General features: G+C 37.4%; 1 protein-coding gene and 4 pseudogenes across 1 annotated transcript; all 5 read right to left on the minus strand.

Moving 5' to 3' along the window:
• Positions 1–138: 138 nt before the first annotated feature.
• LOC143588455 (vacuolar iron transporter homolog 1 pseudogene) lies at positions 139–916 on the minus strand (annotated as a pseudogene).
• A 1,117-nt stretch (positions 917–2,033) lies between these two features.
• Positions 2,034–4,969, minus strand: LOC143588454 (vacuolar iron transporter homolog 1 pseudogene; annotated as a pseudogene).
• Positions 4,970–6,191: 1,222 nt separating this feature from the next.
• Positions 6,192–7,675, minus strand: LOC143588458 (vacuolar iron transporter homolog 1 pseudogene; annotated as a pseudogene).
• A 1,903-nt stretch (positions 7,676–9,578) lies between these two features.
• On the minus strand, positions 9,579–10,641 carry LOC143588459 (vacuolar iron transporter homolog 1 pseudogene; annotated as a pseudogene).
• Positions 10,642–13,390: 2,749 nt separating this feature from the next.
• On the minus strand, positions 13,391–14,120 carry LOC143588460 (vacuolar iron transporter homolog 1-like). The gene has a single exon (XM_077069450.1). It carries the CDS (start codon positions 14,118–14,120, stop codon positions 13,479–13,481), a length of 642 nt encoding a protein of 213 aa, XP_076925565.1. The 3' UTR covers positions 13,391–13,478.
• Between the last annotated feature and the right edge of the window lie 772 nt (positions 14,121–14,892).

A 14,892-nucleotide genomic window follows, 5' to 3' on the forward strand; every position in this document is an offset into this window, starting at 1 on the left:
ATAATACTCTTCAAATCAAACGAGTTTGAATTACAAGTTAAATCCAAATGCTTACAACCATATTCAGAACAATGATCCAAAGGGTCGCAGCGCAATTTATTGCCCACTTACATGCCTCTTTATTGAAATTTAATCATTTTGTTCAGCATTAACATTCTATTACAAGTTAAAGAAAGCCACTTTCATTACACAATTGCTTATTTTACACTTCTGAAAGAAAAAAAAAGGGAAAGGCATACATTTTAGTACATAATCCAGCAAATAGAAAGACAAGTTAAAGTCCACTAGTTCCAATGAGCTTGGTTAGTCCAAATGTTATTGCCATAGCCATCAACCCCCCCAACAGAACTCTAACCGAAGATTTCACCACAGGGGTACCTCCAAGAACAGACCCAATTCATCCGAAAATCACTAGCGCCAGGCTCACCGCTGCTACCACCACTCCCATCCTCACCTTATGATCTCCTATGAAGGAAGCCGCAAGTAAAGGAACAATTGCGCCCAGGGAAAAGGCTAGAGCCGATGCTAGAGCGGCTTGCATAGGATTGGGCAACTGTTCTGTCTCGTTTTCTTCTAGATTTTCTATCATTCTGTTTTCTCTTTTCATTTGGGCGACTTCTATGTCTAGTTGAGAGTACACCGAAACAAACTCTCCTATTGCCATACTGCATGCACCCGCAACTAGACCCGCAAAGCCTGAAAGAATCATGGCTTTGGCATCTTGTTTCACAGCTCCAACACCCATCATTAAAGATGCAACAGAAACTAATCTGTCATTGGCTCCTAACACAGCTGCACGGAGCCATTGTCCCCTTTGCGAGTAATCAAAGTCCTCCTTGCGAGACAATTGGCATTGTTTCGGATCAGATTCGTTTTCAGGAATCGAAACACAAAAAGCATTTTGATTAGTTTCCATGAAGGTTAAAGAGGATGATTAGTGTTACGCACACAGAACGAAGGGATTTAAGAGAGCAACGTTAACTTGCTTGTGGAGATTAGTGTTCTTCCTAGAGGATATTTATAGAGAGGAACGATAAGCAAAAGTTTAAGGAGCAACCACTAATCACATAATTTTGGTTGATACAAAACAATAAGATAACACTAAAGGCACATTGTGCCTTTGATGGTGGATCTTGCACTTAAAAAAGAAAAGTAGTAATATGTTTATTTTTGTTTATTATAGAGCTCATGTAAAACTCTTATCACTAGAAGTAGTGAAGTCTTAATTTGGCCTTGTTCATAATCATTCTTTTGGCTATGTATTTCTTTATAGTTATTTAATGTCGACGTGCATATATAAACATAAAAAAACCAAAGGCGTGTGCACTCCACAATAAAGTCGAACACAAAGAGTTATTTAATCTAAGTAGTGTGGAATCCACACGACCTCCATAAACAAAGGAAAATATTAATTCTGGTGGGACATCAATTGTTCACATAAAATTAGTGTTACCTAATTAATGTTTAATTTAAATTAGTTATGGTATTCGGTTATTTGCTTTATTAGTATTGGCGTTACAATATGTTAAGGTTTGGTCCATGCTTAAATATATTGTCTTCGAATTTAGTTTGTTGGTCGTTTTTTGTGAGTATTTTAAATCGAAGGATTGAAAGCCAAGCTGCACATAAAACATGGGTAGTTTGGTTTTGATCCGACAAAAGGGAGTGTTAATAGTTATTCATAAGAAGCGATCGAACTGGATTGTGGAATCCAATGATTTGTGTGGTGCTTGGTGAATCTAAGCAAGAACAATAAATTTCACTGTCGATCTCTTTCTTGTATTAAATTTTCTTGTGCATAGGATGTTCACATGAAAAACCCACAAACTGATTCACGCACAAATTCCTAAAACGTTATATATTTATAGTACCGAATACAAGAAAAGTCTAATTACCATTTACCCCTATACTAGACTTGTGCAACATATCAACCTGTTACAATCGCCTGATATTTTGTTTTAGCCTTGATCATGTTGTAAATACATTTGATATGCATCAGTCTAAATTAATGGCCTTGCATCTAACTTGACCCCTACACTCACATGAAATAGAAAACCCAATCCCAAGTACTACAACTTAAACTTCATTAATAACTCGACCCTTCATCCGATTTTATCCACTATTGAACCCAATACTTATCGCACGCTCTTAAGGACCCACCATGGCGTCAATATATGGACCATGAATTTTTTGCTCTTATTCAAAATGGTAGTAGGGAACTTGTACCCGGATCCTCTCAAAATCCCATTAGATGAAAACTAGTTTTTCGGAGAAAAAAAAATCTAGATAGCACAATTGCAAAATTATGAAGCTTGTTTAGTGGCTAATGATGGGTTCCTTCAACAATACAATAAGAACTACTTTGATACTTTCAAACCACTCGCTATTCATATTATTCTATCTACTGTTCAATCTCTAAAAAAAGAGCTACTAGGTTAGCTGGACATGAACAATGCTTTTCGCCATGGCACCTTAAAATGAAGAGGTTTTCATGACCTAACCACCTGGTTTTGTAACAAGATCCGAGTGCTTGGTACATGGTGTTAACCACCATTCTCCTTACTTTCGGTTTTTGAAAGTCTGGAGCCGAATCCTTGCTTTTCATCTACAACCACTATGGTGTCCAGTGCTTTCTTATGGTCTAAGTAGTTGACACTGCTTTGACAGGAAATCATTCTTACTTCCTGAATCGTTTTGTTCACACCCTAGACCAACGGTTATCAATAAAAAAAAGGAGGTGGTAACTACCTTGAATATTTAGGCGTTCTCATTTACATTGACGGGCCTCCTCAAATTGATCCTACCCCTTACCGAAAATTGGTGGGCTCCTTGTACTACCTCACAAACACACTAGCATGCAATAAAAAGAGTACTTTAAAAGAAACAATTCATCATGGCTTATTTCTATGGCAGGACTCTTACCTTGAGCTCAAAGCGTTCTTGGACTCTGATTGAGGAGGGGTCTCTAATAGTGGCCACTCAACCACCGCGTACATTTTATATCTTGTTGCACTCATCTCGTGGAACTCAGCACAACAAATTATTGTCTCTCGGTCCTCCACTGAGGCAGAATATAAAGCATTAACAAATGAGGAAGGTAAAGTCCCATGGGTTCAACACTTGCTCATTAAGCTTGGTGTTACCCGATTAAAGCCACCTGTGTTATATTGCATCGACAACACCGGGGAGCATGTACTTGTGTGCTAACTTAGTCTATAAATCCTGGATGAAACATTATCTTTTGGATTACCACTTTCTTTGTGAAAAAGTATTTGGGGTTCGTTGCGGGCCCCTCAGATTAACACAATTGATCAACTTGCTGATGCTCTCATGCATTAAACAACTTGGGCGTATTGTGTTTCTTAGTCTTCGTTCGGAGATTGGAGTATTTGATGGATCCACCATCTTGGGAGGTCAAATCAAGACTATATTTTAAGAGAAATAATATTTTGAGTTTACATTATCATGTTGTATAGTCTTAGTCAAAGATATAGTCTTGGTCGATAATCTTCATCAAATAGTTTTGGTCAAAGGTTGTAATAGTTTAGCTTATTTAACTCCTAACATGCTTCCTATATTGTATTTGGCTATGGCTATAAAGCCATATGATAAGCATATGTGTATAATAACTTTTACCATTGTGAATCAAATACCTTATTAGTCTGAAGTAGTGGTGACAACTCTAAATCCAAATGCTTACAACACTATTCAGAACAATGATCCAATTACAAGTTAAAGACGGACACTTTTATTACACAATTGCCTATAGTACACTTTTGACATTAAAAAAAAGGGAAAGGCCTGCATTACGTAACATAATCCAGTAAAATAGAAAGACAAGTTAAAGTCCACTAGTTCCAATGAGCTTGGTTAGTCCAAATGTTATTGCCATAGCCATCAACCCACCAAATAGAACCCTGGCACACGACTTCACCACAGGAGTACCTCCAAGAACAGACCCAATCCATCCGAAAATCACTAGCGCCAGGCTCACCGCTGCTACCGCCACTCCCATCCTCACTTATGATCACCTATGAACGAAGCCGCAAGTAGAGGAACAATTGCTCCTAGGGAAAAGGCTAGAGCCGATGCTAGAGCGGCTTGCATAGGATTGGGCAACTGTTCTGTCTCTTTTTCTTCTAGATTTTCTATCATTCTGTTTTCTCTTTTCATTTGGGCAACTTCTATGTCTAGTTGAGAGTACACCGAAACAAACTCTCCTATTTCCATACTGCATGCACCCGCAACTAGACCCGCAAAGCCTGAAAGAATCATGGCTTTTGCATCTTGTTTCACCGCTCCAACGCCCATCATTAAAGATGCAACAGAAACTAAGCCATCATTGGCTCCCAACACAGCTGCACAGAGCCATTGTCCCCTTTGCGAGTAATCAAAGTCCTCCTCAGGAGACAATTGACATTGTTTCGGATCAGATTCGCTTTCAGGAATTGAAACACAAAAAGCATTTTGATTAGTTGCCATGGTCAAGGTTAAAGAGGAGAATTAGCGTTGCGTACAAAGAACGAATTAAGAGAGAAAATCTTAACTTGCTTGTGTAGATTAGTGTTCTCCGAGGAGGATATTTATAGAGGGGAACGGCAAGCGAAAGTTTAAGGCGCAACCACTAATCACATAATATTGGTTGATACAAAACAATAAGATAATCCTCGAGGCACATGCCTTTGATGGTGGAACTTGCACTCACAAAGAAAAGTAGTAATATGTTTACACAATTACAAAAATGCGGGGTTTGTTCATAATCAATCTTTTGGCTTAGTATTTCTTTAGTTATTTAATGCCGATGTGCATCTATAAACATATTTATAAATTCCAAAGGCGTGTGCACTCCACAATAAAGTTGAACACAAAGAGTAATTTAATCTAAGTAGTGTGGAATCCACACGACCTGCCTAAACAAAGGAAAATCTTAATTTTGGTGAGACATCTATTATTCACATTAAAGTAGTGTTACCTAATAGATCCTGGATTACTATTAATCTAGTATATTTCACTTTGAAAAATCATAAAATAGTAATAGATCCTGGACTATTATTAATCTAGTATATTTCACTTTCAATTCCTTTGTTGTATTCAAATTGCTTGTGCATAAGACGTTTATACGAAAATAACCAATAAAATGATTCATACACAAAACCCTAAAAACAATATCTATATACAGTCCCTAACACAATAGAGACCCAAATATCATTTAGCCCCTAAGCTTTTTGCAAAACGTCAACCCGCACAATCACTTGATACTTTTTTTTAACCTTGATCATGTTGTAAATACGTTTGAGTCTCATTTATGAACTTACACGTAACTCAACCCCTACACCCACGTGAACCAGAAAACCCAATCCCTCCATCAGATTCCATCCACTATCGAACCAAGCACTTATCACTAAGCTCTTAAGGAACCAAAATGGTGTCAAGCTATGGACCATGAGTTTTTTTGTTCTTCGAAAAATGGTACTATGGAACTTGTACCCCGATCTTCTCGAAATCCCATCAGATGAAAACGAGTAATTCAAATACAACAACATCTAGATGGCACAATTGTAAAATATAAAGCTTGTTTAGTTGCCAAAGGGTTCCTTTAACAATACATTAAGGACTAATTTTACACTTTCAAATCAGTCACTATTCACATTATTCTATCCATTGCTCTTCCAATAAACTGGCTATGTACTACGCCAGCTGGACGTGAACACTGCCTTCCTCCATGCATGGCACCTTAAATGAAGAGGTTTTCACGACCTAATCACCGGGTTTTGTTCATCTTCAGTTTCCAAACCAGATTTGCAAACACAGAAATCCCTTTATGGCCTCACTCAAGATATTAGTGCTTGGTATATGGTGGTCACTCAACCATCATATATACATTTTATATCTTATTTCAAACATCATCTCATGGAAATCACCAAAGCGTAATATAAAAGCGTTAACTAATACTGAGGATGAGCTCTCATAGGTTCAACACTTACTCGTTGAGTTTGGTGTTACCCGATCAAAGCCACATGCATTATTGCGATAGACCAGGGAGCATGTACTTGTGTGCCAACACGGTCTATAACTCCTGGATGAGACATGCTGCTTTGGATTACAAATTTCTTCGTGAAAAAGTGTGGTGGTGGGGTGGAGAAGGGGGGGGGGGGGGGGTGTTCTTTGGGTCCCTCAGATTAACACAACTGATCAACTTGTCGATGCTCAAATTTAAACTACCTGGAGGCATTGCATTTCTTTTTCTTCGTTCCAAGATTGTAATAGTTTAGCTTATTTACCTCCTAACATGTTTCCTCTATTGTATGTGGCTGTGGCTGTACTAATATATGATAGCATCTGTGAATAATGACTTTTACCATTGTGAATCAAATACCTTAATTATTTGTCTGAAGGTAGCAGGGACACCTTTAAATCCAAGTGCTTACGACGCTATTCAGAACAATAATCCAATTACAAGTTAATAACGATCACTTCTATTACACAACTGCATATTGTACACTAGTTCTGACATAAAAAAAAGGAAAGGCATACATTTTAGTACATAATCCAGCAAATAAAAAGACAAGTTAAAGTCTACTAGTTCCTATTAGCTTGGTTAGTCCAAATGTTATTGCCATAGCCATCAATCCTCCCAACAGAACCCTAACACAAGACTTCACCACAGGGGTCCCTCCAAGAACGGACCCAATCCATCCGAAAATCACCAGCGCCAAGCTCACCGCTGCTACCATCACTCCCAACCTCGTCTTATGATCCCTTATGAAGGAAGCAGCAAGTAAAGGAACAATTGCGCCAAGGGAAAAGGCGAGACCTGAAGCAAGAGCTGCTTGCATGGGATTTGGAAGCTGTTCTCTCTCTTTTTTATCTTGATCTTCTACCGTTCTATTTTCTCTCTTCATTTGGGCTACTTCTATGTCTAACTGAGAGTATACTGAAACAAATTCTCCAATTGCCATACTGCATGCACCCGCAACTAGACCTGCAAAGCCTGAAAGAATCATGGCTTTTGCATCTTGTTTTACAGCTCCAATACCCATCATTAAAGATGAAACAGAAACCAAGCCGTCATTGGCTCCCAACACTGCTGCACGGAGCCATTGTCCCCTTTGCGTGTAATCAAAGTCCTTGGGAGACAGCTGGCATTTTTTCGGAATAGATTGGTTTTCAGGAATTGAAATTGATAAGGGGTTTTGAATAGCTGCCATGAAGGTTAAAGAGGCGAATTAGCAACGCTGGACCTCCACAAACCGTCACATCAGATTCCAAACTGTTCTCAAAAACCCCCACTTTCTTCCACAACACCAAACCTCCAGAAACCCCATTAATTAAAACAATATATATAATGTGTATATATATGTATGTGTTAAAGAGAGAGAGAGAGAGTCGGCACACCTCCCTGTCCACCATCAGTTTGTAGCGACAAACCCCTCAAGATGGACCTCCCTACACATCGCCACCCACCCGTTTGCCCCTTTGCCACTTCCTCCGGACCTTGGGAAATAGAGCACGTTGTGGGTGCTCTTATTTGTGGAAGTAGTGTTGCCTTTTTGAGCCCTGTCCAATCAACGCATGTATTATAATTTAATACACAGTTGCAGTTTATCAGAACATTTGAAGACGATCACTTATACAAAGCACGTTGGGGGCTGATTGTTATTTATACATAATATCATAATTAAATGGTTTCTTTACAATCAATTGGTTCTTTAAATGTACCGAACGCCAATCAATTCTTTCCCGATGGACCTGTTACTTAACGTACATCAAAAGACAATATGCACGCTCGAGTAAAATTTACTTAGTAGGACAACAACTATGCAATAATGCAATGCCCTGATAATAGCTATAAATCAATATACATACACATTCAATAGACACCTTTTGGCGCATCCACATTCACTAGACACCTTTCGGTGCATTCACATTCACTAAACACGTTTCGATGCATCACGTAATAACATTCACTTGGTCACATACAGTTTTTCAGCGTGTCACATTTTGGTGCGCCGCAATTACTTTTTCAGTGCGTCACCTTTTGGTGCATTGCAATCATTTTTTCAGCGCTATCACCTTTCGGTGCATCACAATCACTTTTCAATGCGTCAATAATTCAATGGTGACATGTATCGATTTATATATACAATTATTACACTATGGTCACATAAGCAAATTAAATAATGAAAATGAATTCCCAATTACGAAGTAATGGAAACCCAAATCCATGCACATAAGTTGTTTAGAGGTCCGAACCTCAATGACGAGAGCAAAACCGAAAATGAATCCTTGTGCAAGAAGTAATCCTTGCGAGAAGGTCAGATTCTATAAAAAGGTAACCAGAAACGGGAATAGCGGGCAGCGGTGATTGGGAAGTCTGTCTGATACAACGGTTGAGAGATTGAGACGGGTGCGGGGCTGTGGTGGGAGGAAACGGAAACCTGTGAATCGCGTCTCGAATAGGAGTAGTCGAGGCGGATTAACAACACCGTTGCGGAGGTGACAAACGGTGCATTAGGTTCTTAAGATGGCATCAATGTGGTTTTATAAGAGTGGTCGTAATATGAGGATGGGAATTTGAGATTCCATGATTATCGTTATTAAAAGATCGGTTGTAGGCATAGAGAAATAAATTTCCATATTTAGATTGTAATAAACGGAATTGTTTCAAGCTTATATCCTAACATACATGTTAATTTCTTCTATTGTATTTGACTATGGCTATGAAGCCATGTGACAACATTTGTGAATAATGACTTTTACCGTTGTGCATCAGTACATTATAATTAGCGTGGACTGTTGGATATAATCTTGATTTAATGGGTCGGCTCCTATCCAATATTAGTCAACGGTTCTGTAGGTGACCGGCTCAGCTGACCAGACGGTTCATAGTAGCGCGTCAGATGCCGGTTAATGGGTTAATAGGTTGGTTAAACGGTCACAAGGTTGACCGAGTTATGTTAAGGTGGACTTGATTGATGCTAAAGACAAGGAAACGTGGACCAGCTGGTGTTTATTTTTGTTATGGTCTTTATAAATACTAGTACTAGTATTTAGTTCTTTTGTAATTTCCCTCTTTTGCTATAACAATTATCTTCATTTCTTTCTTGAAGTTATCTTCACATACGTTAATGTTAATTATTGTGTGTAGTTTGGGGCTGAACCAACAGGGTCAACTCTAGATCCAAGTGCTTACAACGCTATTAAGAACAATTATTCAATTAGAGCATTTTCAACCCATCCTTTAACTTTTTATAAGAGATTTTTGTAAATTATAGGATAGAGTGAAGAGTGGCTGTGAGTCAAAGAGAGAAAAGTTAATGATTTTTTTTTTAAATTTCGGAAATCTTATTTACCCCAATTTATTTTTTAATATTTGTTGAAATTGGTTATGAGTAGAGAAACAATAATGATAAATATATACAAACTATTATTTATTTGAAATGCTGAGGAAAATGAAATATTTTTAATGTAATTATATAGATGGTGATGGAGGATGGGCTGAGAATGCTTAAAGACGATCACTTTTATTACACAATTAGTTATTTTACACTTCTGAAAAAAAAAAGAAAAGAAAAAAAAGGAAAGGCATACATTTTAGTACATAATCCAGCAAGTAAAAAAAACAAGTTAAAATACACTAGCTCCAATCAGCTTGGTTAGTCCAAAAGTTATTGCCATAGCCATCAACCCTCCCAACAGAACCCTAACCGAAGATTTCAACACAGGGATACCTCCGAGAACAGACCAAGTCCATCCGAAAATCACAAGAGCCAAGCTCACCGCTGCTACCACCACTCCCATCCTCACCTTATGATCTCCTATGAACGAAGCCGCAAGTAAAGGAACTATTGCGCCTAGGGAAAAGGCTAGAGCCGATGCTAGGGCCGCTTGCATAGGATTGGGAAGCTGTTCTCTCTCTTTTTGATCTTGATCTTCGTCCATTCTGTTTTCTCTCTTCATTTGGGCGACTTCTATGTCTAGTTGAGAGTACACCGAAACAAACTCTCCAATTGCCATACTGCATGCACCCGCAACTAGACCCGCAAAGCCTGAAAGAATCATGGCTTTTGCATCTTGTTTCACAGCTCCAACACCCATCATTAAAGATGCGACAGAAACTATGCCGTCATTGGCTCCCAACACAGCTGCACGGAGCCATTGTCCCCTTTGCGAGTAATCAAAGTCCTCCTCACGAGACAATTGACATTGTTTCGGATTAGACTCGTTTTCAGGAATTGAAATAGAGAAAGCATTGTGATTAGTTGCCATGAAGGTTAAAGAGGAGAACTAGTGTTACGTACAGAGAAAGAAGGGATGTAAGTGTAACTTGCTTGTGGAGATAAGTGCTCTCCCTAGAAGCTATATATAGAGATGAAAGGCAAGGAAAAAGTTAAAATGGCAGCCACTAATCATAAAACTTCGGTTGATACAAAACAATTAGATAATATTCAAGGCACACGCCTTTGATGGTGGGACTTGCACTTAAAAAGAAAAGTAGTAATATGTTAATTTTTTATGCTAAAGATCATTATAACTCTGTCCAAATAACGCATGTATTTGAATTCAATACACAATTACAAAAACTTGGGATTCGTGCAAGCATATGATTGCTTCTCTTGGCCTTATTAGTTCTTGATCATTCTTTTAGTTAAGTATTTCTTTTAATCTAATGTCTATTAACATATAATTTTCAAAGGTGTGTGCCCTCCACAATAAAGTGGATCATAATTATAAAATCTAAGCACCGTGGAATCCAACACAAAGAGTTTAATCACCACTATAAACAATGGAAAATTTTGGTTCAAGTGGGACATAGTTGTTCACATGATTAAAGTATTTTTACCTAATAATGGATCATTTCAAGTTAGTTATACTATTGAGATAGTTTGAACTATCTCTCAGATTTCTAAATTATGTTAGAAGTGGCTATGCTACTCTCTAAATCTTGATTTTTGTTAAAAAGTTTCTAAGCTACTCTGTACTACTCCCAATTCTATAATGTTTCACCCTTGCTCTCCCTACCTTGGGTGACCAATGCATATCATTGCGTCATTAATGGCGAGGCATCGACCGTAGAGCTGGGTTGAGTTTATGACGTGTTTAGAACCATGGAAGTATTCTATCCGGCCTTATTAACACTACTTTTTCAAGAGATACATTAATTAATCGATCCTTAGTCATGCTATATTTTCTCACGGATGGTTGCATACTACAAATCCATGTAGGACACCATGCGGATAGTTTGTATGAATAAGTGTAATCCATCTCACATTGATACACTAACTAGCTGCCTGTGTTCCCTCGATTTATGTTATATGTTTGTTTCTGCCCTGTGTATCATTTGATACGATATATTGTTGGTATAATTTCAAACCGTCTGATCTCCAATGAATCTGATCGACATTGAATCTGTGAAAGGCGCAACCAATCAGTGATCATGTAAAATTTGGTAACTTGATTTTATGAACACCAAGTGATTATGAATTGAACAAAATAGGATGAGCAAACAAGGTAAATAATCCAGACATATTTCACAGTCTACAACGTGCTTTACAATCGAAAAGTCTTCGCTTGTTCCCTCACTAACACACCAGTCTACAACGTGCTTTACAATCGAAAAGTGTTCGCTTGTACCCTCACTAACACACCTCTGATCTATTTAAACTGGATTGTGTTCTCTTATATTTTATTTTCTTTAAATCTAAAGAGACCATCTATATCTATTGCAATTAGAATTGTCCAAAAAGAACCAATTTGGAGATGCTTGATTAACATATAAAATTGATCTAAAGGAGTGTGCACTCCACAATAAAGTTGAAGATTATTAGTTAAATATATAAGCACTGTGGAATCCACTTGAAGAGCTTCAGCACCAACAATGAATAAAAAGGGAAGTTAGAGATTTTTAGATGTTGTATTATTAACATATAAAATTCGAAGGAGTGTGCCTTCCACAATAAAGTTAAAAAGATAAAGACTAGTATAATCTAACCACCGTGGAATCCACACGCCCGAAAGCCTTCACCATCGCCATAAACAAAGGAAAAACTTTTTCTTGAGAAACCTAATACTCTAATAGTGCCATGTTTACGAATATGTCCACACAATGCCGGTGATATAAAAAACACACAATCATAATAAAGATATAACTTTATTGCTAGATTTGAAGTTGAATGCCCACGACACGATATGCATATCCATACAAAAAGGCGGTCGAGGTCATATTTGTTACCAAATTTCATTGTGTTCATCCGGCCTAGTAATTACCAATTTGTAAGTTTAGAATCTTTTTCCCATGATACAATGTTGGCAGTTTGTTTGGTATAACAAAAGTACAAACTGAACCCCAAAAAGCTAGCTCGGTCTTTTTTTTAGCTATATTATCTGAGCTCGAGTAGCTTACGAGCAACTTAGCTCTTTTGTGCAAGCATGAGATTGCTTGTATAAGATTAATTTGGACTTGTTCATAATAATTCTTTTGGCTAAGTATTCATTTTTTTTTAATGTCGACGTGCATATATAAACATATAAAATCCAAAGGCGTGTGCACATCACAATAAAGTTGGAACACAAAGAGTTTTCTAATCTTAGTGTGGAATCCATACGAAGGGTTTCATTACCACCATATACAAAGGGAAATTATGATTTTAGTAGGACATCTATTGTTCACATTGAAGTAGTGTTACCTAATAATAGTTTTGTATCACTTAGGAAAACCAAGTAGTAATATATCTTGGAATACTTTTAATTTAGTTTATCATATAACTGGGTTCTAGAAGTACTTTGAACATAAACATATTTGAAGCATAACTCTAATTAAACTAGTAAACTTTCAGTGATGTTGGGCGTAATTTGGATTGAATGAAGAAACACATGATACCAATATGTGTGAAATACAAGAGTACAAAGATCAAAAAGAAATAGAGAATAAAGAGAGAAGAAAATAAGTTATAGAGTTTAAATTAAATTTGTAATTTTAATTAGTTAGGGTATTCGGTTATATGTTTTATTAGTATTGGTGCTAGAATAGATTATGGTTTGGTCCATGTTTAAATATCAAGGCTTTGAATTTAGTTTGTTAGTTGTTTTTTTGTGAGTTCAGTTAACCGAAGGATTGGAGGCCAAGTTTCGCACACAACATGGGTAGTTCTGATTCAATCTAAAAAAAATGAAGTGTTAGTCGTTTGAAAGAAGCATTCGTGTAGTGTTAGTGAATCAAAGCAAAAACAATCAAGAACATTAATACATTTCCCTTATAATCCCTTTCTTCTTGTATCCAAATTGCTTGTGCATAAGATGTTTGCAGGAAAAAACACACAAAATGTAATACAAATGCTTACAAACTTATTCCGAACAAATGATCCAATTACAAGTTAAAGACGGTCGCTTTTATTACAGAATTGCTTATTGTACACTTCTGTCATAAAAAAGGTAAGACATACATTTTATTACATAATCCATTAAAATAGAAAGACAAGTTAAAGTACACTAGTTCCAATCAGCTTGGTTAGTCCAAATGTTATTGCCATAGCCATCAACCCTCCCAACAGAACCCTGACCGAAGATTTCACCACAGGGGTACCTCCAAGAACAGAGCCAATCCATCCGAAAATCACCAGCGCCAAGCTCACTGCTGCTACCACCACTCCCATCCTCACCTTATGATCTCCTATGAAGGAAGCCGCAAGTAAAGGAGCAATTGCGCCTAGGGAAAAGGCTAGAGCCGATGCTAGGGCCGCTTGCATAGGATTGGGAAGCTGTTCTCTCTCTTTTTGATCTTGATCTTTTACCATTCTATTTTCTCTCTTCATTTGGGCAACTTCTATGTCTAGTTGAGAGTACACCGAAACAAACTCTCCAATTGCCATACTGCATGCACCCGCAACTAGACCAGCAAAGCCTGAAAGAATCATGGCTTTGGCATCTTGTTTCACTGCCCCAACACCCATCATTAAAGATGCAACAGAAACTAAGCCGTCATTGGCTCCCAACACAGCTGCACGGAGCCACTGTCCCCTTTGCGAATAATCAAAGTCCTCATCTGGAGACAGTTGGAATTGTTTTGGATCAGTTTGGTTTTCAGGAAGTGAAACACAAATAGTATTTTGATTAGTTGCCATGAGGAGAAGTAGTGTTACGTACAGAGAATGAAGGGATTGCTTGTGGAGATGAGTGCTCTCCCTAGAAGCTATTTATAGAGACGAACGACAAGGAAAAAGTTATAATGGAAGCCACTAATCATTAAATTTTGATTGAAACAAGACAATTAGATAATAGTCAAGGCACACGCCTTTGATGGTGGGACTAGCACTTAAAAAGAAAGTAGTAATATGTTTATTCTTTTATGCTAAAGATCATCTAAAACTCTTATCAGTGGAAGTAGTTAAACCTTATTAAACTCTGTCCAAATAACGCATGTGTTTTAATACAATACACAATTACAAAAACTTGGGATTCTCGTGCAAGCATACGGTTGCTTGTTTTGGCGTGGTTCTTGATCATTCTTTTAGTTAAGTATTTCTTTTATCTAATGTCGACTTGCGTTTATTAACATATAAACTTCATATGCGAGTGCACTCCTACAATAAAGTTTAACTACCACTATAACAACGGTTTTACCTAATAATAAATTCGTTTTTACCTGATAATGTGATGCAACGGTAAAACGATAACGAAGATCGAATCACGTTGATTCTGTGAATCCCCTTGATGAATTTCTCAAACTCCCAAATCCCACCCAAAGGTCAAGGAAAATGAAAAGAAATATATTTATTGATAAAATTCGAGTCTGGCTTTTTAGATTACATTAACAACATATAAATAAACTTTCAAATTCGAAATGGGCAAAAAAGGCCATAGGCACCAAAAAATAAAACTGTAAAAACTACTGAA

This window comes from Bidens hawaiensis, unplaced genomic scaffold, assembly GCF_021521415.1.
Source record: "Bidens hawaiensis isolate Kalapana, Puna unplaced genomic scaffold, B.hawaiensis_p1.1 tig00036390_1, whole genome shotgun sequence".
Lineage (NCBI taxonomy): Eukaryota > Viridiplantae > Streptophyta > Magnoliopsida > Asterales > Asteraceae > Bidens > Bidens hawaiensis.

What these genes read in the sequence shown, in the direction of transcription:
- LOC143588460 (XM_077069450.1), bottom strand. Translation starts at nt 14,120, where the DNA reads ATGGCAACTAATCAAAATACTATTTGTGTTTCACTTCCTGAAAACCAA.